The following is a 23,250-nucleotide window of genomic DNA, read 5'->3' as shown; positions in this document are numbered from 1 at the left end:
AGGGGAAAAAAAAAAAAAAGAAAAAGAAAAAGAAAAAAGATTAAAACAAACAAGTCAACAATAACAGCAACTAAAAAAATAATATTTGAATATTTTCTGGGACTGAAATACTGCTCCCATGGAATCCACACAAGCATCCTGAACTACCTGCCAAGCCCAGGATTGAACAAAAGTGAGAGAGCAGCAGTAGGCCCCCCTCCACTCTAACAGTTTTGGTGCCCATACAGTAGAACAGTGTCTGTTTTTCTGTTCCGCGCAGATGGAGATTTTCTTCCAGTCCCATCACTTCTGAGAAGCAGCAACAGCAGCCCAAGCTCCCCGCACTAACACTCTGAAATAGCTTGCCTTTCAGGAGCAACACATTGGCCACTGACTGGGAATGGTGATATAAGGGACATTTCTTTAAAGAAGAGAAAAAAAAATACTTTGCAACACTTTCAGTTGAGATTGAAATAATAATAATAATAATTTAATAATAAAAATCAGCACAGATCTTTCCTCTCTAATTGTCTGCTTCTGGAAAACATGCATGACAGCAGATCTTCAAGCTGTTCACCCCGAGGGAGGGGAGGAGTGCTTTTGAATGCTGATTGTTTTCTGTGTCCCATGGAAAGAACACCAGCCACAAAAAGTCTCGGTGATGCACAAAGTTAGGTTTCAATGAGGCCAAATTGAGAGCCCCATGCCTGAACATGCTCTGCCACAACAGCCCCAAAAGCTTATGGGAAAGGGGGACAGCAAAGAAACCAGAGCAGCCAGCTCTGCACAAGGAGCAGTGAGGAAAGCTGCTGTATAGACACATCAGGACAGCTGCTGGGGGAAACGAGCTGTATCCACTCAGGACAGCAGTTGCAGGAAGCCAGGTTTGGTTGCTGATAGCCAGGTGGCTCTGTGCCAAAAAGCAGAATGGCACGGGGGTTGCATTTCAGCCTCTTGGAGACACAGGGAAAGGGTTGGGGCCCTAGAAAGTTCTTCCTCCAGGACAGAATACAACACAGACAAGAGCTGTTGGCTTGAGCTCTTTCCTCAATGCCAGGAAGACCTCCCAATGTCCTGGAAAATTGTTGTTACGGAGCAAACAATGAGAAAACTGATCCACTGAATGATCTGGGTGCTAACTAAGCCAGTCATTTTGCTCCCTCTGGACATAAACCGCATAATTCTCCTGAAGTTAGATGCAGTATTTAGGCACATTTGGCACTGTCCACCTCCACCCAGATATTCTGAAGTCTTCAGAACTCTTTGTTCAGAAAACAGAGAAAGTGAACACACAGCAGTCTGCACCAGCTCAATGTCTGTTTGCTCCGCACATCAGGCCTATCTACTGTCAGCAAGCTAAGAGTGTTGTTCATGAATGAAAAGCTGCACATACATCTATTGGTTTTAAGAAAAGGGACTGCAAATAAAGCACCTATTTTCCTATCCTCACATACTTGTGCTCTTGTTGTGCCAAGTATTTTAAATGTCAGCTCCTAAGGATTATCTCAGAGCTGTATGACCAATCCCCAAACTATGTGCATCACTGGGAATATCAGGGGTTCCACAGTACATCCAAACTCACCCTGAAACACTGCAAATAAAAGTCTGTGGGTTTAGAATTGCTTTTTAAACAAAACATTTATTTTAAACGATAAGAGAATGGCTATTGTAGTGCTAAAAGCTGAGGACAAAATTACTGTATATAAGGTAGTTTTTAAATATATCACTCATTTATATTTCTTTAAGAGGAAAAAAAATTGGCTGTAGTTGCAATCAGTCTTAATTCATTCTTTATTGCTGCTCTGGTTCTGTGTTATTTGAGCTGGTTTAACTGTTAAAAGCGTTTCAAATGTTCACATGGTCTGCATTAGGTTACAGAATAAAAGTAAGTACAGCCCACCAAATGTAACTTTCTGAAATGTAAACCACATGAATTTGATTTCTTTGTGGTACAACTTTAATTGGGTTCAGAGGTCTTTCGGTCTTACCTGTCTATCTGCTCTCTGATGGCCCGACCTGATAAAGCTAATACAAAGAATCTGCGAATGTGATCCAAACTGATTACTCTCAGTTACAGTGCATGGCTTTATTCTTGACAGTAACAGCCCTTTAGTCTAGTTCATTTCGAGGCTGCAAATCTGAACTCTGGAGCCACCATTGAACTAGGAGAAAATGTCACAACTTGCAACAGAAGATCACATCCCCTTGAAACTCTGCAAAACTAGAGAACTGGAGGGGAAGAGAGCATCCAGGAGCAACCTTAAATATTTATGTATCCTAAAAAACCTGCATGAATAAGTGTACGTAAATACACTTCACACTGTCACATCAAACATCGAAACAGAGAATGCACCCAGGACACACTACACATCACAGAAGGAACTGCAAACAGAAATTACAACAAAGCCTGAAACCTTCAGACACTGACCTTCAACTGATTTCAGATTTTATTTTTATTTTGTGATAATACACTGTGTTGCCTTAATGACAATGACTCATCATTTACTCATCAACTCTCCTTTCTGTTGCACCACATTGTGCCATATGCCTTTTTGGAGTGAAACAACATTACTGCCACTTCCCAGCAAACCATATCACATCTCAGCAACAATAAGGAAGGCACCGTACAATAGGAGTTTGTATTCTCACCTCGTGTCCTGTGACCAAACTTGTAAACAAAGACCTACACCAGCTGGTGGGAGCAGCTTCGCTAGAGTTCAGAATTAAACAGACAGCTCAAAAGAACTGTAGGGAGAAAAGGAGCAACAAAAATACTAGTCCCTTCACCTGCATAGCTTGTTTTCTTATTTTTGGAATGCACAGCATAGATTTTGAAAAAGTAGGATGAAAAGGATACGCAGTGCTCATAGTTGCTTGAAGAAAACATCACAGAAACACTCAGCAGACCCAGTAATAAAATGATATAACCCAATACTGAAAATTACTCAACTGAAACTTCCACTGCAATTCATAAGTTTCATTCAAGAAAGTAAACCATTAACAAGTAAAAATATTGCAAGTCATCATCTAGTTCAGACGAATTACATTCTCTTATACCCACTGGAAGACAAAAAAATAAAAAATAAAATAAAATCTTTCAAAACCAATGTCATAAATTCTTTCAAGTTACTATTTTTCATCCTAATGCCCCAAAGCTGTTGTTGCTTTTGTCATTTTTCTCTCGTTCTATTACTGAGCACTGTTCTTCACTGGTAGAACTGTTCTCTCAAGTAATTTCCACCAGCGAACACATGAGCACTACCAAATGAAGTCCCTTAATTAGTTCCAGGTTTTTCCAATAAGCAGTGTTGGCAATACAGCTTTCAGCTCTCTGTCCATCATACAAATAACAAGGCAGGGCCTGTAAACATGTCAGGGGTGTCTCTATTTTCCTGTTCATATAATGGGCAAGCAGAAGGAGCAAGAAGGAAATGCATACCTCAGTGGTAGGTTTTTATTGTCAACATGGAATAGTTTTTTGGCTTGAAGTTATTTACACTGTCTTCAAGTGCACATCTTAGCAGCTTCCCAACTTGGTCATAAGGAAAATTAAACATTTCCAAGGACATTTCCTTCAAAACAAAAGTTGACTTTTTCCCCTTGAGGTTTAAATTGCTTTTTCTTTTTCTTTCTTCCTTTTTTTTTTTTTTTTTTTTTTTTTTTTTTTTTTTTTTTCCTCAGCCCATTTTCTTTTATATGTAGGTTTTTCCTTCTCCCTGCATTTATGGGTTCTGCTTGGGTCCAGTATTGTTTCTAGAATTTGCTTTATGGGAGTTAGGGCCCCACAACCCTTCATGTTGCATTAACATGCAACAGAAAGATCCATGCTACTAGGCTGTGTACAGAAAAAGACCAGACTGGAAGGGACCCCAGCTCTCCCCACAGAGAAATATAGTTTCACTTGATGGCTTCTGGAATAAACTTTGCTTATTATGTTTTATATAGATTTTGAATAAATCCGTTGAGTCACAAATTTCTTATTGGAACAATAGAACTATATAGAGGCCAGGGGAAAAATTGGAAGCAAGTATGGATTTTCTTCCCTGTCATGGAGCCCAGAATCCATATCTTTCTCCACATCCATTTAGTATGGCACAAACCAAACTCACTGACTGCTTTCTTCCAGCTTTCTTTGCTACTTCACGGTAGAAATATTGTTCTGCTTCCTATTTTATTTCCCCAAGGTCACAAAAAATTCAAAGACATTTTAGGTCTCCTTCCTCTTTGAGCCTGGGATGGACTACAGAAAAGAAGAAATTAAAACAGGCTAAAAAGGAAATTAATTGTAAGGAGGTAAAGTTTTGCACAAGACCCTTCAATCTGATATACATATTAACCATTTCCAATTTTACTTGTACTGATCATGTATCTTCAGTACAGACTTATTTTAATGCCTGTGCCATGTAACCTCAAGCAAATGGAACCACTTGAAACAAGCACAGATTGAGAGTATTCTGCAAGAGAAATAATAGGAAATTGGATCAAAAGTATTCTAAATTTTTATCAGTCCCAGTTCATTTCTACAAATGTTTTACCACTATTTCAACCCAAGCCAGCCAGTCATTACAACTTGTTGGGTTTAACAGTTTCGTGTTTGACCAAATACCTGAAGACTATCGCTGCCTTTCGTCACTTTCCGAATACTCATTTATATATGCTGCCCCAAGAAGTTACATCCGCACCTTGCAGTGATAATGAATTAATGAAATCCAGCATATCCAAGGAGAGATTCCTTTAGGCATATTAAGTCAGCAGTTTATCTCTCCAGTGGCAGTTGCCAGCAATAGTGCAGAAACACTTGGTGAGAGCACAAGCTTTGCCCACAAGTACATCAGGGAAGCTTTCTGCATGCAGCTCTGTCCAGATGCACCAGGACAGCACCATTCAAATATGTGTGTGTCTAAAGTTTCTTCCAATGTAATACATCAAACAACCTTACAGCATGTTCCAGGGCAGGAACACCCATTATGAGAAACCACCTGTCAGAAAGGGAAGTCAGATACTCGCTTACTTCCCAGTTGCATTCCTTTAAGAACAGAAGCCCCTCCAGACAGCACACTGCAGCTGAAGTGCAGTGCAAAGGTTGCTCTCTAGACACCAGCAAGATGTGAAAGCAACATATGAGGACTGATATACAGGGAGAAGCTTCAATGTATATGTTGTATAAATGCATAGCTACAGATATGAAAGCAGATGCTCACAAAAAGCATGAGCTCCAAGCTCAGCCAGGTGATATATGACCAAGATGGAAACCCACTTCATTATTCTTTAAGGAACCTCTAATTATTTTCTCTATTTGTGTTATTTTTTTGGTCACCCTACTTTCAAAGCTGGGGTCATTTTATCTTTGCCTGGGAAATTACAGACATTTCTGGGAATAAAATACATGTTTATATATATTTAAAGGCATACATTCCCTAAATATTTATATATATATATATGTTATATATATATATATATATAAAATATACATGTATATATTTTAATGCTGGCAAAACTGAGAAGTAATACAGAATTCTAAACAACCTCTGAACAGTCTTCATGGAAAATTGTGAATCCTTCAACATATACAATAATTATACTATAATACAAAAAGCATCATCTTGAACTTCAAGCTGTGCCACGCAACTTTAGGGAATAGTGTCTTTGACTATTAGATATACATAATCATTCTCAAAACCCCCATGAGCTGAACAAATGGTTCAGAACAGTATCCTTACTAAGAAGTAAGGACGGATGTATCTGATACCTGAACAGCTCCAGAAAACTGGAAGTTGTTTGGAGAAATTTTAAAAAGCCCAAAAGTTACCATTTACATAAAAGAAATCACAGGGTTAAAAACACTAGAAAAAAAAAAGTCTAGGATCATTTCATGCTGTGTCTTTTTGTTGTTGTTGTTTTTGTTTTTATTTCAAAAGAAAAAAAAGGCAAAAGATGGGGTCACAAAGTACAAAGACATAAGCAGAGAAAGACATAAGCAGGGAAAGGTTAGAATAAAAAAAAAGGCACATTTTTTTTCTTTATATCATGTTTCATTTGTACACAATGTGTCTCAATTTGTAAGGTTAAAAAAAAAAAAAAAAAAAAAAAAAAAAAGAGTCCTGAGTCCTTACACTTAACAGCACTGGTCAGCCTGGATGCTATGGTTAATGAACTAGATAAAAGTACTATAAATATAAATCAGAATTCCCCAGGAAGTATATACAATTCTCTTAAGACTGTCAAATAAGCTAGAGATTTAGATTTCACTCATTTGGAGAATTGTCCACTGAAAACATTTTATTACCTTGCCAAGTTTTTATAGACCCTATCAGAACAGCTGTGATTCACTTCACTTGCAGCAGAGGAAACTGGTAATAGCTCAAAGATTGCCCCCTTCATTTCATAAACCAATTAGGACCTGGATCCTACAACTGGACTAACACAACTCCCTTCTTTTACTGGCAAAATTCCACTTCATTTATATGAGCTCAGAATAAAGGTCTCTGTTGGCAGAATACAGATGCTCATAACAGTAAATGTTTCTGAAGCACATTCTCTAAATTGTTCCTTCTTCCAAGGAGCACTCTTCCTGCACTCAAAGTGAGCACTTCTCAGTCTACCTGCTGGTTCTGACTAATCACCAGTTCTTTGCTGACCTGCACAGTTTATTACTAAACACTGATAAACATATATGTGTGTGTGTGATTTATCACATGGAATTTTTCTAGAAGTTCTCTGAAATGACAGATTGATTTAAATGATTTTTCCCTCTAAATCAAGTGTTATTTCATTTGTTTAAAATAAGTCATTTTGGTAATACCGTCATCTTAGATCTATGGTTTTGATTTACATTTGTTTGTGTATTTTTTTTTTCAAGTGCATATTTGGCTTGTCCACAAGTATAGCCAAAACAGTATATACATGTATGCCTTATATAGGACCATACCATGTCATTGATTTCTAAACTCAACTGATCAATTAATAGGGAGGTCTAAATTCACAAAGTGGTAAAATAGGTTGCATATACTTTACACATAAGTCTATAATTCCTGGGTTTTCCTGCAGGTAATTTTCTCAGAAGTATTGTCATTGCTTTTCAGCCAAGTACCAGCTTAAAAATCAAAGAAAAAAAGAATTACTAATGCTTTACTGACTGTTTTTACATCATTTGAAAGCATTCAAAAATATACTGACAAGACAAACCATGCAAAAAAGAGGTGGATTCTGTTCACCAGACTGATGCCAAGTCCCTTACTGAAACAGATACAACTATAACCTGTTAGTGAGCAGTGACATTTCTATTGCAGTTCTTCACACACTAAGCTATTCACTTTTTAATCACGTATTACAGCCATTGTGCCACCATGCCAAACATTCAAGCCCTTTCTCTGAAATGACATGGCACAAGGCAGCATCTCTGAAGTCAGTTCTTCCTCTGGAACCTGCAAATTATTCTCTTAAATAAAAAGAAGAGAAAACCTTACACCAAACAAGATCTATATTGTTTGAGTTAGTGTTTTATTGCAGCTTAGTTACCTGTCAAACAGGCTGACACTTGGATAAAACACATAATGGAACCACGCATCAGGGCATGTTAAGTGCAAACCTGTGATAAAGAGCAGAGCTATGATTCAGCTGTGCAGAACTCTAATGATCATTTCTGTTCTAGCAAAGCTTGATCTGTTGCACCAAACCCACTGCAACTCTGAGATCCTCTTCCATCCGAAAATGATTTTACATCTGTTTCAGTTCAAAGAGTCGTATAAATCAGAAGCTCAGGCTATAAATTTTGATGACACCTTTAAAGAAGATTTATACACTGTCTATAATATATATATACACAGTGGAGGTACGTAACAGATACTAACCACTAAAATTAAGCAATCAGTGCTGTATTCTGCAAATTCTGTATATCATATTTAAGTCCTATTTATGATTTATTCTGAGGTGAGAGCCAAACTATGCCTATGAACGCTGGGCATTTCTGTTCAGACACAGTTACTGGCGCAGTAGGTTTTTTTGACCTTGTTCTCCTATAGTTATTGTATGGGACAAACCTTCATGATCTATTTCTTATACAATGATTATATGAGATTAGTCTGGAGTGTGCCATCACTACCTGTCTGAAACAACTATTGGGAGTGGGAGTTGGCTAACTTCTCTTCACAACAGATGACAATACTGAGTCAGTAGCCAGGGAGTCACACAATATCCCTGGCACAGTTGTTGTAGTTGTTGCTGTGAACAAGCAACATTTCTAATAAGCTTAGACCTTTTGTTAAATAGAAAGCATGAAGCATGTAATCCTTCATTCATTAATAAACTTAAACAACATGTATAACAAGCATGTGACTTTTCGGATAACTGTTGACTTCAAAAGCCAGATAACAAACATACTAAACTGTCTCCACTCCTGGTTGGCAGGCTATTTATTAACAGTTAATGATCCTCCTTTCAGTCCCCTGAAAGTCATCTTGATATATGTCAGTACTTCCAACCTCTGCTGGGCCTTATAGCAAGAAACAGTTTTGGGGAGGGCATGGGGGAATGTGGTTTGGGATACAAGAGAGATGTCATTAACAATCGCCCCTTTGTGCTGTGTCTCAAACACAGGCTGGTGCTGTTTCTTCTTTTTTTTTTTTTTTTACCTGACTCAGCAACGTCAGGAGAGACTGAGTCAGCAGATCCTGAACATGTTGATGCAAACAGCAGCAGGATAAGCTGATGAGCAGACAGAGCTTCCAAACATCACACACAGACCAACACAGTTCAGCATGCAGGTAAATGTGTGGACCAGGGCAGTGGCTGGCTAAAAGGGAAGAAATGACTGGAAAGGATCCATCCATCAGACTACGTTTTCTCTCACATCACTGTTGACTAGCCTTGAGGAATGAGACAACTTGTTTTTGTGAATGGCTTACTTGCAATAACTTCCGAAGCAATTCACCCGAGCTTCACAATTTTGTGGCTATTGTGCGTATGTGGTGGGATGGGATTCCACATTAAGGTTGAATGAGGTCGGTGTAGTAGAAGGAATTAGAAAAAATGTATCTTAGCATAAATAAGCAGAATAAAAACAAGCAGGAGCATTAAATATGAAACATAGCTCAACATTGAGTACAAAGACAGAAAAAATATATATACTTGTAAAGAATGACACTGTCAGATGCCCTCCCTCCCCACCTCTCACTTTTCCTCTCCTTTCAGTTATCCGCTGGATGTTCTTACATCTTGCACGACCAAGGCTACAGAATGGACCTGGTCAAGTAACCAAGAGAACATTCAATACCTCATCTCTCACTGTATTTCTGCTCATCTCACAACATACTGTGGTGCTTCAGTTCAAATACATGAGCTGGAATGGAGGCTCATAATCCCAGGTTCTCTGGGATTTTGAACTGGAAATGAAGAAAGATATATGGCAGCATGAGGGGGAAGAGAGAGAAACAAGAAGGAAGTGCATAGGTGTTAAAATCAGTGCTGCATGTGAGGACTGCAAGGCTGCCCTACCATCAGTACCATGATTCTTCAGTATATAAAGGAACCAGAAACATCTCCCAGGTTCCTCTTGTTGCCTTCTCCTACCTGCTTGTATTTCACCAAATGTGGTTGCAATTTTTTCTTTCTGATGCTGTGCCAAAAGACCATCTTATCTTGATTAAAATGCTCTACAACACTTTGAAAACAGATAATCTACATCACATGGTTAATGCTCTATGTCCACTTCGGAGTCTGAGTTCACTGAAACTGGACTCACATCTCCCTCTGCATTTAGTACACTGTTAACAACTTGCTGGACCTGTGACAACTGTGAATCCTCCTGTGTTCCCATTCAGCTACAAAGCTGTACCAGTGAGTTTTAAGCTGGAATGATTATCAGTTGTTGTGTCTGCTACTAGCTTGAAAAACAGCAGCAGTTCACTTTCTCCAGGAAAGCTGAGCTGTTAGGCTGCCACCACCTAGAAAGTCTTTGCTGGTCTAAAAAAGCATCTTACCTAGCAAAAGGCACACAGGTAAAGCAACCGGTGTGCTGTGTTGTCACTAATTTTTCTGACCATAATTTTCACATCCATTGCTGAATGCTCTGCCACTGAAAAGAAATTGAATTATTTAGAGAGACAAACACAGCTATTGTACACACTAATTCAGAGTCCCATATCTTGAGCTGATTCAGCTTATCTGCCTTTCTATACCTTTGACAAATATATGCCTTATATCATCTTTTCTCCCTCTCCTTCATACGTCTTACTGCTTTTCCTCTGTGTATCTTATCTCCAAATGATGTGCTATTAATCAGCCAGAGACACCCTTCACTGCTAAGTGTTCCTCAACTGATTTGTCATCAGCACAAGTAGTTACTAGTTACAGCATTCCTCCCACATGCTAAAATCTTAAGGGGGGAGGGACGCAGGATGGCAAGGAGGTTAAGAGACTGCCTCACCACATAAATACTATCTAGGACTTTTATACCAACCTGCCAGTTTGCTGTAATGATAATGTTGCTGTTTTCTCTCAACGAGGAGCATGGTGAGAGGAAAGTGGGACTGCATCCTGTCTTGTTTTTTAAGTTATACCCTTCATGGTCTTCCCTTTCTCTGATTAATCTGGCTGGATGCCTGTTCAGTAGTAGCTGAAGCTTAATACCTGAAACAATGTGTGTATATACGGTGTGCCAGTAAGGCTTGCCCAACAGTGCTCATTCTGTCATGTTTTCCCATGCCTTGTGTCAATATCTCATTTAATATGCAATTCCCCAGAGCCAGGGTAAGGGACGGGGAAAAAAAAAAAAAAAAAAAAAAAAAAAAAAAAAGAGAGAGAGAGAGAGAGAGGTATGGAGAGAAAAGAAGGGAAAATGACATCCCTCAGGAACATCAGCTGCTCTGAACGCACCCACTGCTTCCCATGAAGCAGGCTGTGTGGGGGCACAGGTGGTCCCATTCTCCATTGCTGGAGCACAGCCTACAAGCAGGGTCTCAATGAAGACTTTCATTGCTGCTCTCTGTTTTCATTGGAGTAAGGCCATCACAAACATTTGCAGGTGGCTTGGCCATAGTCTGACTCTAAAATATTTGTGGTTGTGATAAAAATCAGAATATTGCTACAAGATGGTTCTATATAACCTTTAGGGCTTGATCCTGCTCTTACAGAACTCGGTGCTCCAGTTGCTCTCTGCTGTTTTTATTGCTCATTAAAAAGGCATATGCCCTGGCACAACTCTCCATGGTAAAGACTCATCTACCCTTTGGGGCAACATCAGATGTTTTAAAAAAAGAGGGGGAACCCAACCCAAAACCACTTATTTGAGCACCTCAGAATTTAGGCTTGTTAAAAAGCTGAAATATCTCAATTTTGTAAGGCCAAAGCAAAACCACCGAACTTTGCAGAACTTACAAACATTTTCTGAATCCATCTGAATTTGTTTTCAATTGCCTAATATCAATACCATTGTCGAGCCCATATTCCTCATGAATGATTCTTGGATACAATTCTTAGCATGTTTAGAAGAATAAGATGAAGATAAATGGAAATGATATGTTCCTTGAATAAACAGAACAGGCACCACAGGGAAAAGACCGAAGGAAAAGATGACAAACAACAAGGATGCTCAACACTTTGGCAAGTAGAAGTCCAAAATGCGGCAATTATCTCCTAGGACACACCATGAAAAAAAAAACAAAACCTCCTAGGAAGAGGCAAGAATGGGGAAGAGAGTATGCTGGAGGTCACACCATAAGTCTCATTCACACACCAGCTCACACAGAGACTAAAATGCTGACAATTGCCTCCCAATAGAGCAGCTTTAGATTCAGACATAGGAAACATTTGTGGGAATCGGTCACATGGGAGAATTAAGATATGTCATGACAAAGTTTCCCAAATGAGGCACTCACCACTGACTAGGAAATAGGCCTTTTTATCCTCAATCCTTCCAGCTCTGGAGATTCTAATCACCATGGCCCCGAACCAACGCAAACCTAAAACCTGACTGGCAGGGTCTTGCAAAACCACATGCAGTTTTTTTCTCATTATATAGAAACAATTGTTTGGAAGCCAAGTACAGTCCCATATAAAGCACCTCACCACTGAGTATTAAAATTTGGTTATTTTTGTTGTTATTTTCAATTAGGATTATAATTACCCCTAAACCTATTAACTCACAACATGAACAGGAGTTTTATCATCCTTAATCCAAATAATGGAATTAGCTGGTTTTCTTTTTAAAACTACAAACAAACAAACAAAGAAACAAACAAAAACTGTTTGTTCCTTGCTCCATCTCAGCCCAACTTCAGACAGACTGGGACATACAGAAGACAACAGTTTTCTTGGATTCACAAGTGAACAACATTGCATGTGAAATCTCCATGAACACTATTCTGTCAATATGTAACACATGCAAAGACACACCTATCAGACATGTTTACCTTACCCATACTATCAGATTTCTATATTAATAATCACAGCATGAAACATCAGGAAAAAGGGAAGTAAAGGAGCTTTGCTAAGAGCACAAAACAGGCTGCAGATGAAAACCTTGTTGAGTGTGTGGCTGGATAACATTTCTGGAGCAGTCAGTGTCACAAATCATCCCTGCCGCCAGGGTGTTGGGACATGGAGAGCCTGTGGTCTATATTCTGCCCCCACCACAGGGAATCAGAAAAGAGAAACAACTCAAAAACAAGTGTATTTTGAGATTTCAATGCCAGGGTTTCACTTTTCAGTCTTAATCTGAAGAGACTGCAAGTTGCTCATCAATTATTTAGACAATGACCGGGGCCAGAGACTGATTTTGCACTTATCATATAATGGATGTGACCAAGTTACAAATGACAGATAATTAATCTAGACTGCTGCTTCATTTTCAGTCCACTGATTTATCTTTTTATCCATATGTTTTCGTACATAAAAAAGTGCAATTTCTCAGAGTTGTGGGATTAAAAACTGTACCCTCAAACTATCCATGTAGTTTCTGTATAATTAAAAGCAAGTTAGCATGATTTATGAAGACCTCACGTCTGCTGGAAGTAACCGATTATACAAAACATTTATGGTTTTATACACACGGTTCTCCAAACATGAGCACACAATTGACATTCAAGCCAATACAATAAGCATCCATACTGTCACTCTGTTGGAATAAATACAGATCCATCACAAACTGAGCAACTGTTCACATAGGTCTTTTTGCCAAACTCCATTTAACTTAACAACCTTTTTATTTTGTCTTGTAGCCTTCCTCAGATGTACAGAGTACCTAGGAAATAGCCTAATTCCCCTGAGCACCCAGAAGGAATTGGAAAGATCAGCTTCAGAAATCCTACGTCTGCCTTCCCAGAACATTTATAGAAACAACTGGAACTTTGAATGTAAGCAGATAAAAACAAAAAATTGGAAGGAGAAAGCAGGACTTTCCTGTAAGTACAGCACTCTGTCCCTGTTAAACCAAAGTGACAGGTCTGGAGTAGATGGAGTATGCTGGCCATTTCCCCACAGACAGCAATGCACGTTACAGAGTTTCTTGCTCCATTCTAACAGGATCAAGTACAAGCTCCTTAGAAACCACAAGGACAACATCTGGTCCTGCATGCAGCTGCTGGAGCCAGAAAAAGGGAAAAATTGAAGTAGACTTACCCAATCTGTCGATTTGTGGAAGGTGCTTGTGTAATGACAGAACTGGACTGCGGAGATGGCATGGCTTGTTGTATCACAACGCTGGTGTCATGGTTTGGCATCCGTGTATTGGTCAGCTGGTGAGATCCAGGTCCTGCCATTGCTCCTCCAACTGTGTTATGCATGGAGATATTCTGTGAAAGGAAGGAAAAGGAGGGATGGTGGAGGAAATTAAATATATATATGTATATATATATATGGGATATATATATATATCTATCCCAAATCTCCTTTTTGAGATCTATAGGACTACAATTAGAAATATGAAAGCACCAACAATATGAAAAGTTACTGACTTCTGGCAAATCCTAAATCAACATATCTTTTTATAATCAACCACTATAAATAAATAAATAAATAAATAAATAAATATTTACTTTTACTGGGCAATATAAATGGAAGAATACCTGCAAGTTGACTAATCACTCTTCTGTGATTGAGACTTGTGATTTTTAATGGGGACATTTAACACACATTCTTCTGACTGAACGTGATATATATTTTGTTTGAAAATGACTTTTGTGGTGAGTGCATGGCACTTTGATTTACTACGTAGCTTGTTTACTGTGTACTAGGTCTGCTTAGACTGACAAGCAAATCAAGCTTTATAGGCCTAAAGTAACAAACAGTACGTAGCACGTCATGAAACAGCCATTTCTATTAGCCTCTATATATTTTGTACAGCAATAATATCCCAGGGGCCTAGAATAATTGCACTGTATTTTCACATATATAACCTCAGCTGCAGGTAACTTGGAGCGCTTCAAAAGTTCTTATGGAAACAAATATCACAGATAATTCATATCCATGAAGTGAACAAGCCACGCGAGCCCAGGATGCTTCTTAGGAAGGAACTCTGGAATAAAACTTCTATTATCCCTATATCCACAATACACACTGTTGCTAAACCACAGAGTTTGACTTGGCCTGCATTTAAAAACAAACAAAAATCTCAAGCCAGAGATAACCCATAATGTATACATATGAAAAATACAGTAATCTTAGGAGCATTTTTTCCTATCAGGCATTAATCTGTGGATTGTTAGCAGCAAAGGGAAAATAAACTTTCCATTCCAACCTAATGCTAGTCTAAGGAAAAGTAAAGAAAAACACCTTTGCACCCACACTTTGCCACCAAGATTCAGGGAAAACATCTTGACCACTGCGATACTCAAAATTTAAAACTACAATTAAATTTCATTCAAAATTCCAGTTTAGGACCCCTTTGCTTAGGAAACACACAAAACTTAGGATAATGACAGAAAAGCTGGTGAGAAAGAAAACTCAAAGCTCTGCTGAAATGTGGAGGATACATAAGCTAGACAATATATAGAATCCCTGATCTAAACAAAAGATTAGATTCCAAACCAAAATAAGAATAAATTCTTTGGATGACTTTGGATGACTTTCTCCATGGAAAAGGAGACAATAAATAAAGGAACAATACGGAAGTATAGCGGCCATCTCCCTGTCTCCAATTTTCTTTTTTCATTTTCTTTTTCTTTTTTTTTTTTTAATAGAAAAGATAGGTAGACAGATTTTAAAAAACGCAGAGGGGCTGCCTACAGCCACATGGTCAGACTGTTCACCCAGCTGAGTTCTTGTTCTAGTAAACAATTCACATAATATGTATCAGGTCCAGCAGGAGAATTGCCAGTATTCACTTAGAAGCATGGACTTCAAGAGGAATCTAGATCAAGGACTTTGACCACAGTTTTTCATAGCCCAGTAGTATATCGTTACCGTGATGTGGTAAGAGAGAATAACCTTAGATAAATGGAGTCTTTTCCAAAATAAGTTCTTCCCAACCTACCACATTCCTCTAAAGGACCCTTCTCCAGTGGATTAGAGTTTTCTGATGAAAAGGGTTCTGTTGAAATAAATAAATAAATAACCACAGCCAAATCTAGTTCATGATTGAAAATTGGACTGACTTTTTTGACCGTTACACAATTTTGCAAAAACAGGTCTAATATGTATTGAACTTCAAGTAAATATTTTAGTATTATTACTTCCTAGAGCTTATGCCTTATATTAAATGCATGTTAATTAATAACCTATCTATATGTGATATTTACTTGTTACAAAGTTGACCCTCTTAACTTCTCCTTTACAATGGCTCCACAGTTTCTGAATTCTTCCAAATATTTCTGTATTGCCTATTTGTTTTAAGTAGTATGCTTACTAGAGCAAATATTAAATTGCAAAGGAGGTTCACAGGTCTTGTACCTCTGGGTACATAGGGGAACAACAAAGAAGAAAAGCATCAGTTGCCCACAATGAGTTTACCCTGCAGTGCTGCACAGCTGTCCCTTGCCATTGACAGCACACACCTTCTGCCTGCACACAACTTCCTTCCAAAGTCTTCATGAAGATAGAGTATTGGTGTGAAGATGTTTAGGATTCAGAAAGACTTCCTCTAGATTAAAGACTCCAGACCACAGATTTCCAAGAGCCACAGAGCAGTGATCTGCCACACAGGAGGATCTTTACAGGAAACATGGAAAGTGTCATAAGTCAATGATGTCTGGAAAGGGACAGGATGCAAATCTGAGGTGAACTTTACATGAGCAGTACCCCAGCACTTTTCCAAATTTTGGCTGGATTTTGGTGGAACACAGAAGGCAGAATTTAAAGATTTAACATCAGATTCTTGTGCTCCTACATTCAGTGTTTTCATTTTCTTCCCCTTCTCTTTTCCTTTTTCTTCTATAATTCCAGACCTCCCTAAGGTGTAAAGGGTTTGAGTTATGTGGGTATGAAAAATGTTGATAGCACATAAGATGTTGTAATTGCTAGCATACATGTACAAACTTCTAATGCTGTCTCAAAAATTTAACTATTTCCAGTACACTTTATTTCTTCAGAAAGTAGGCTGAACTTCAGATGCATGGAAAGCAAAAACAAAGTGAAAACCTCTCAATGCATCCCGATGTCCATTCTTCTCAGTAATGCCAGTGCCATTGTTGGGCAGGAACTATACATAGTATCTACAGAATTGCCAAGAGAAAGCCCAAGATTTCCCAACAAAATATCTAACTCGGTATGATTCCCACGTTCACAAGAAAGGGATTTGGCAATCTCAGAACAATTTACATTGGTGTGATGCTTATGAATTTGCAGAAAAGTTCAAGCAAGTTCATACCTAAATGGCAAGGCCTGTGCTTTGAAAGATGGCAGAAAGATAATGTACAACAGCACTGACACTAAGCCTATCTGATCCAGCCATATGCATCATGACATGCAGAATGGCACTACGTCACCGGCACAGCAAGACTAGGCTCGTTGCAGATGGTCTTCAGAACTCCTGAAATGGCCTTGTTGCATTGCATGTGCTCTTAGAGGAACTGGACATGATACTAAAGGGCTCCTCAGAGACATGACTTTGGGCTTTTATTAAAAAAGGTAAAATTCGTTAACATTGAGTGAAACAGAGACACCCCTACCCCCATCACAGCTGAATTGTTATTTGACTAGGCTACTTCCAGTTCTACTTTTAAGGAGTTCTGTGTGCTCTTCCACCAGGGATCCATGAAGAATATCTCACATTATCTCCCCTTTTCATCCTCCTCCAATGAGACAATGGTTAAGACGAATTCCTACAAGGTGGACAGCTCCCAGCACGCCAGGTGGGAGGAGTCAACAGGAGCCATGATACAGAGCTCTCCCCCTGCCTTAACACTCCTGAAACCTGACCATAATACAAGACACAGAATTTTCTCAGAGACCTTCACAACTCTCCTTGAAGAGGTCATGTGGGCTTATTTTCACTCACTCTATTACAACTGGACCCAAATATTCACACAGGGAACAGGCCACCCACACGACAGGAGATGTAGAGACAAGAGAGGTATCCACCACCCTCAAGATCCATACATGGGAATTTATTTCCTCTAGGACTAAGTTTTATACCTCACCAAAGTTCCCAGCCACTCCCACTTAAACTGAAACTAGGATTATGACGCTAAAGAGCTTTTACAGGAATGTTCCTTTACTCATGTGCCCATATTATATTCCCAACAGTCTTTAGTGTTCAGATTAAAATAATGTTAAAAATAATAATAATAATAATAATAAAGACATAACCACAGACTGCTTCAAGGTATTCATTCTCAACCATTCCAACTGCAAGAGGAAAGGGAATAGATCATCATCAGCTTAACCTCGCCCTGGTTTCAGAATATTTCTCCTTTTAGCTTCAGTCAAGAGACTTCCAAGAGAACATTTAAGCATTTTCTCCCACATGCAACTATTTAACTGTACATAGGCAACACACTTTTTTTTTTTTAAAGGCTAAAATCTTCTTGAAGTCATGCTTCCATGTGCTCGTGGAGAGAATTACACATCACTCCACAAGAACACACACCCTGTTGGCAAGCAGAGCCAAGCAATGACAGCTCTGTAGACACAGGCAAAATACACCCCATGACTCTAGGCAGTCACCATTTCTGCTGAACCCTGTCTCTTCCAGAGAAACACCCATCCATACCACACGGCACCACCTGGATCACACATCCCCATCAACTGAAGGCAAAGGATGAAGAAAATGGATCTACCATTTCCTATCCATTGTAGCTTTTCTGAGTTTCATACTGTTTTTGTTTTCAAACTGTCAGAGCTGGTTTCTGAACTGAAGCCAGCTTATGTTCTCCTACTATTCTTTTTTAACTGAGGTTTAATGAAAATTGCAAATACCAGTTCTATATAAACTGATGACTCATTCGGGATTGTTCTGAGAGCTTTTAGATCAATAGAGCTGTGACCTAAAACCAATTGCACATAAAAACCATTTTGCAGACTATTATATAAATTCTAAAGTCAGAAGGTATTTGCCGTTAAAAAAATGAGAGAAAAAATCCAGTTTGTCTAAACAAAAACAAAAGCACTTTTTTGCACTTTTTTATTTTCTGAAAAAAAAAAAAAAAAATATTTTCCCAAACAATGAATTTACATATTAAAAAAAAAAAAAGTTGAAAAAACATTTAAAGATAGAAATCTAATATATAGCAATAATTTAAAATCAATATAGTAACAACCAGTGGTGATATACTCCTCCGCTGCACATGCTGCTCACACAATTGAAGAACCTGTTGGCTTAAAAACTTGGAGGTCATTACCATAAAGAAATTTATAGGATAAATATGGCAAATAATAGCATACCTCTAACATATTTTAATCGTATGCAATCTGTATCAAAATTATTGAGCCTCAATGAATTCTGCCCTGACAAAAGAGAAAAATCATTTCAAAACAAAAGTTATCAAACTCCCCCAAAATGGCATTAACCAATTTATTTTCACATTATTCAAATCAGTGTGCACGGAAAACACCCTCACACCAGTCCATCAGAACTATTTCATCTCCTGCTAAACTGCAATAAGCACAGAACTAAGCTCATTGCCCACACAATGCCAGCAAACATAGCAGAGTAACTAGGGAAGAAAATAGAGATTAAAAAATCAGTCAGATTACAAAAACAGTTGAAGGATTATAAGAAGGTGTATTACAAAGATTTAAATTTAACAAAAAAATAAGGGGGAGGGAGGTCATTATGCAAGAGATAGGAGAGAGTAAACTTGCTGGAGAGTGAAATGCAATACTTTTTTCTTGTTTTAAACTGTAACATCTGTATAGCTTGAATGAGAAAAAGCACTAAGGCAGGAAAAAGGACAAAAGAACTGTCGGAAAATGCTGTGTAGAAACATTAAGCACAGGGACAAAGCATTAGGAAGATCTTATTGCAGACTCAGAATCCATTTAACTCCCTTACTTAGTGAGAGGTATGAAGTCACTGAACAAGGCTGACACACAAAAATATAAAGTGATGCCAAAAGATCTATTTCTCAAAACATTTTAAAGGTGGGCAAATGTTCACTTAACAGCTACCTGATAAAAATGGCATACACACACACTAAAAAAAAAAAAAAAAAAAAAAAAAAAAAAAAAAAAAAAGGAGGTATGATATATCCCAGGATGCAGAAGAAGGCGTCTTCCCTGCCTTCAAGTCCCTCTCAGCTGCTGCCCCCACACTACATACAGCCAGCTACCCCCACGATGCTGGAGACTCAAAGGCCAGCAGTGGTGAGAGCAGCTCTGACTTCTTGAACCCCAGGCACCACTGCTCAGTCAAATGTTATCACACTGATCTCCTTAGGGGTAAAAATTTAAAGAAAAGTTAAACTCTTTACTCAAAAATGACAGGTAATGATAGGCAGATGGGGAAAGAAGGGAAACATTGCTCTCACTGAAATCATAAAGCTTTGAATCTGTACTTATCAGTCTCGGCCACTGGTTTCCAATTTTTTGGATCACAGACCTCTGTCAACCCTCTGAATTTCTCACAGAGCAGCCTGCACTCTTATCATAAATTGTGTAATTAAGGCAAGATGGTTCCACAGACCAGCTGCAGATGACTTAGCACAGCCTTTCGACCACCAGCAGTTCGCAGACCAGAGTTTAACCGCTGCCCGCATACTGCTTTAGAGCACCGTGACTAGAATATCTTGACAATAAAGATAACAATTCTAAAAGTGTCTGTGGAATTAAGCAGCCTGTCCTTTTAATATATATATATTTTCAGTATTTTGTAGCTTTAGTGGATAATTAACGCTAATTAATAGGTCAGGCTTGTGTACAGGCACTGGCAGGAGCTTTGTAAAATTCTGTCTTAAATATCTATGCTGGAAAATGCAGGGAAACTTCTTTTTTCTTTTAAGTTAGGAGGAATTATTTTTAATGTAGACATGATGGCTGCTACTAAAAAAGCACCAAAAAAAAAAAAAAAAAAAAAAAAAAACACTTCATAAATAACATTTTTATTCTTGTTATCCTTATTTCTTTTAGTAGCTGTTATTATGTGATCAGCAAGCCTTTCCAAGATACCCTGAGTGATTCAGATGAAATCTCAGCCTGTTAATCCCCAGCAAACCACATAGTGCTGTTAAAAGTCATGGCACAAGACGCAGGACAGGCTACAAAGTGCTAAGCCACGTATAAGCCATCTTAAGGCTGCAGCAGTCACCACTATAGCTTGAAGCCCGAAGGGCCCATTTAAGCACTACAAATCCTCTTAAGGCCACTGCCTTACGGGTGATAGCCCCGCACAGAGTGACCACAGCACAACTAACCTCTGATGTGCCTTTCCACTTTAACTCTGCCCTATGGGCAGAGGCACAGTTGAATGAAGTAAGGTCACTGAAGTGCACAGTTACCTCCTCTGGTCTCTTCCTTGCACCTTCTGAGGGAAATGCATATGAATTTCTTCCAGGGGCATGTTAAGCCTCTGTGCCTGTCCTCCACTTTGGCTGGTGGTTTAAGCAAATGCTCTGACTCCTCTGGTATTATGAACAAAATGCAGGAGATTTAGAATTTTCGGTCTTTTATCTTAATTTTTGTGACATGATCTAATTACAGACATTCAGTGGTGCCCTCTAATTACCAGTAGAAATGAATACTGAAAGATTACCCTTGTCTTCCAGGATTCCCTCCCCTCTTCCCCCACTACCCTCCTCATGCCCTCTTCATCATGTCTGTCAAGAGGCCTTCTGACACGAGGCCTTCTTTACATACACAGTAAGTAATATATGGCGTGTACCAGAAGTATCCATGATAAACCATTTACTATAGGAAAGGAAAAAAGTGATATAAAGGAAATCCAATGAATGTATTTTGAAGGAGAAGGAAATTTTGGAAGACTGGTCTCAACAGAATTTGAAAGGAAATAGCTTCTCTGAGGGAAAAGATGACATCAGATTGCATGCTTATGTCTTGAAGTTTCCTTCAGATATCTCGCATTTTCCTCAGGGTTGCTTGTTTCATACACAATTACTTGCCCAAGATAGCCATTTAAGCAACATAGCACAAAGAGCTTCTTCTGTTCAAATAAGCGTCAGTAACACTAAGTGTCCATAGCCCAGTTCGGGTCACTCAGGGTGTTTTGTACTGCTAACACTATGCCCCATCCCACTAATTGGGAGGCTGCAAAATAGGCGAAGCACAACTGGCTGTTTGGCTCTACACAGTTTCTGTCATACTTTATGCAAAATCCATAAACTGACTATTTCGTTTCTTCCAAGTTGCCTATTGTGACATTTATAAACAGGAACCTGGCAGCATGTCAATGGTGCAAACTGATTTCCTTTTCTAAATACAATTTTAAAAAGCAAATAAACAAGGTTATGCCTGCTAATGAAACATTATATGCCATGCTGGAGCTAGTTTTTCTCAAATGTATTCTCTAGAGCAGATGGAACACCAATAAACACGAAACAGCAAGCCCTTTTATAAAGAGCATGTTTATGAGAAAATACATTCTCTATAGGACTTTTCTAAGGAAAAACTGGCTTATATCTGTAATGTTATCTTGGGGACCCAATTATGCTCTCATTAGATTGCTGTAAACAAGAGAGCTTGCCATGAATTTCAAATGGGGAAGGGCAACTAAGAAACTTTAAAAGGAAGAAAGAGGTTTGCTAGTACACTTAGTAGGTGTAATTCCTAGAGGCCTCAGTTGAAATCAAGGCCTTATTGTGCTGAAATCTGTATAGACACATTGATGGACTACACTTGCTCACAAAACTTAGAGTCCAGACACAAAGCAAGGAAAGAGGAATGAGGAAAGAGAGAAAGTGATTTGTGCAGCCAAAAATCAGGATTCAATGGAAGGGCTCTTTCCTTCCAACCCAGTGTCATAGCTGCTATTTTGCACTGTTTTACCATATCTAATGGTAAATGGACTATGGACTCAGAAAAGAAGGAAAACATTTTGTTGTTGTTAACAAAAAATAAAAAACAGTATTATATGCTCAACTTTGATTTTTTTTCCCAGCATTATCATTTTATTTCTGTAAATCGGAGAATGTACATACAAAGTGGGTACTCAAAGAACCTTCTCAAAGTAGGTACGTGTCAACTTTTGCAGGACAGGCAATTAGACATCCAAAAGCAGCTGCCAGATCTGGAGGCCAGTCAGAGGGTAGCTGAAAACCTGGCTTTCCTTTCTTTATTGTAAGGAGTTTTGTTTTTATCCATCATGAAACAGAAAGCTGGAGGGAAGGGGGGGGGGGGGGGGGGGGCAATCCTCCAGGAACTGCTTTAAACAAGCCTTTGATACCACTAACTGAAGGCACTAGGCTTTTCAACATTATTCAAACCATTTATAATCTGTTAATAGCAAATTCACATAGACAGCACTTTGGCATTTAAATTTGCTATATTTTATTTAAAGCTTCTTTGAAATTCTCATCATTGATTTCACTGGCGTAAGTTATTGGCATCATGCATGAGTTACAGCAGTGGCTGCTTGACTGCATTTAATAACCAGAACATTTTTTTAGACAGAGCAGTTGGTAAAGGAGAGCAAGGATGGTAGCAACAAAACAACCAGTGATTTTCCATTCAGGCAGTTTCAAGCAGAAAACCAGCAGGCTTAACTTTTCTGCTAAGAAGTCAAGTGGAAATGCCGCTACCCTGGTAATAAAATACACCTCCAAAATATTCTTTTAATCCTAACCCGCTCAGCTATGTTGGGCCTGGCTGGCTAGTACTGGATAGAGACTAAAACAAAATACTGGGAAAGGCTCAGCAGTCAAGGCCAATGTTCAAAAAAAAACCAAAAAA

General features: G+C 38.7%; 1 protein-coding gene across 1 annotated transcript in view; it reads right to left on the bottom strand.

Moving 5' to 3' along the window:
* Positions 1-23,250, bottom strand: part of CREB5 (cAMP responsive element binding protein 5) — a 260,411-nt gene that overhangs the window by 158,719 nt on the left and 78,442 nt on the right. The window contains exon 5 of the mRNA XM_084282029.1: positions 13,594-13,766. Coding sequence (XP_084138155.1) covers positions 13,594-13,766 — 173 coding nt within the window. The remainder of the gene's footprint in view (positions 1-13,593; positions 13,767-23,250) is intronic.

This window comes from Netta rufina, assembly GCF_964035555.1.
Source record: "Netta rufina genome assembly, chromosome: 2".
Taxonomy (NCBI): Eukaryota; Metazoa; Chordata; class Aves; order Anseriformes; family Anatidae; genus Netta; species Netta rufina.
The sequence above is the reverse complement of the archived record's forward strand: the minus strand, read 5'-3'. Positions and strand labels throughout refer to the sequence as shown.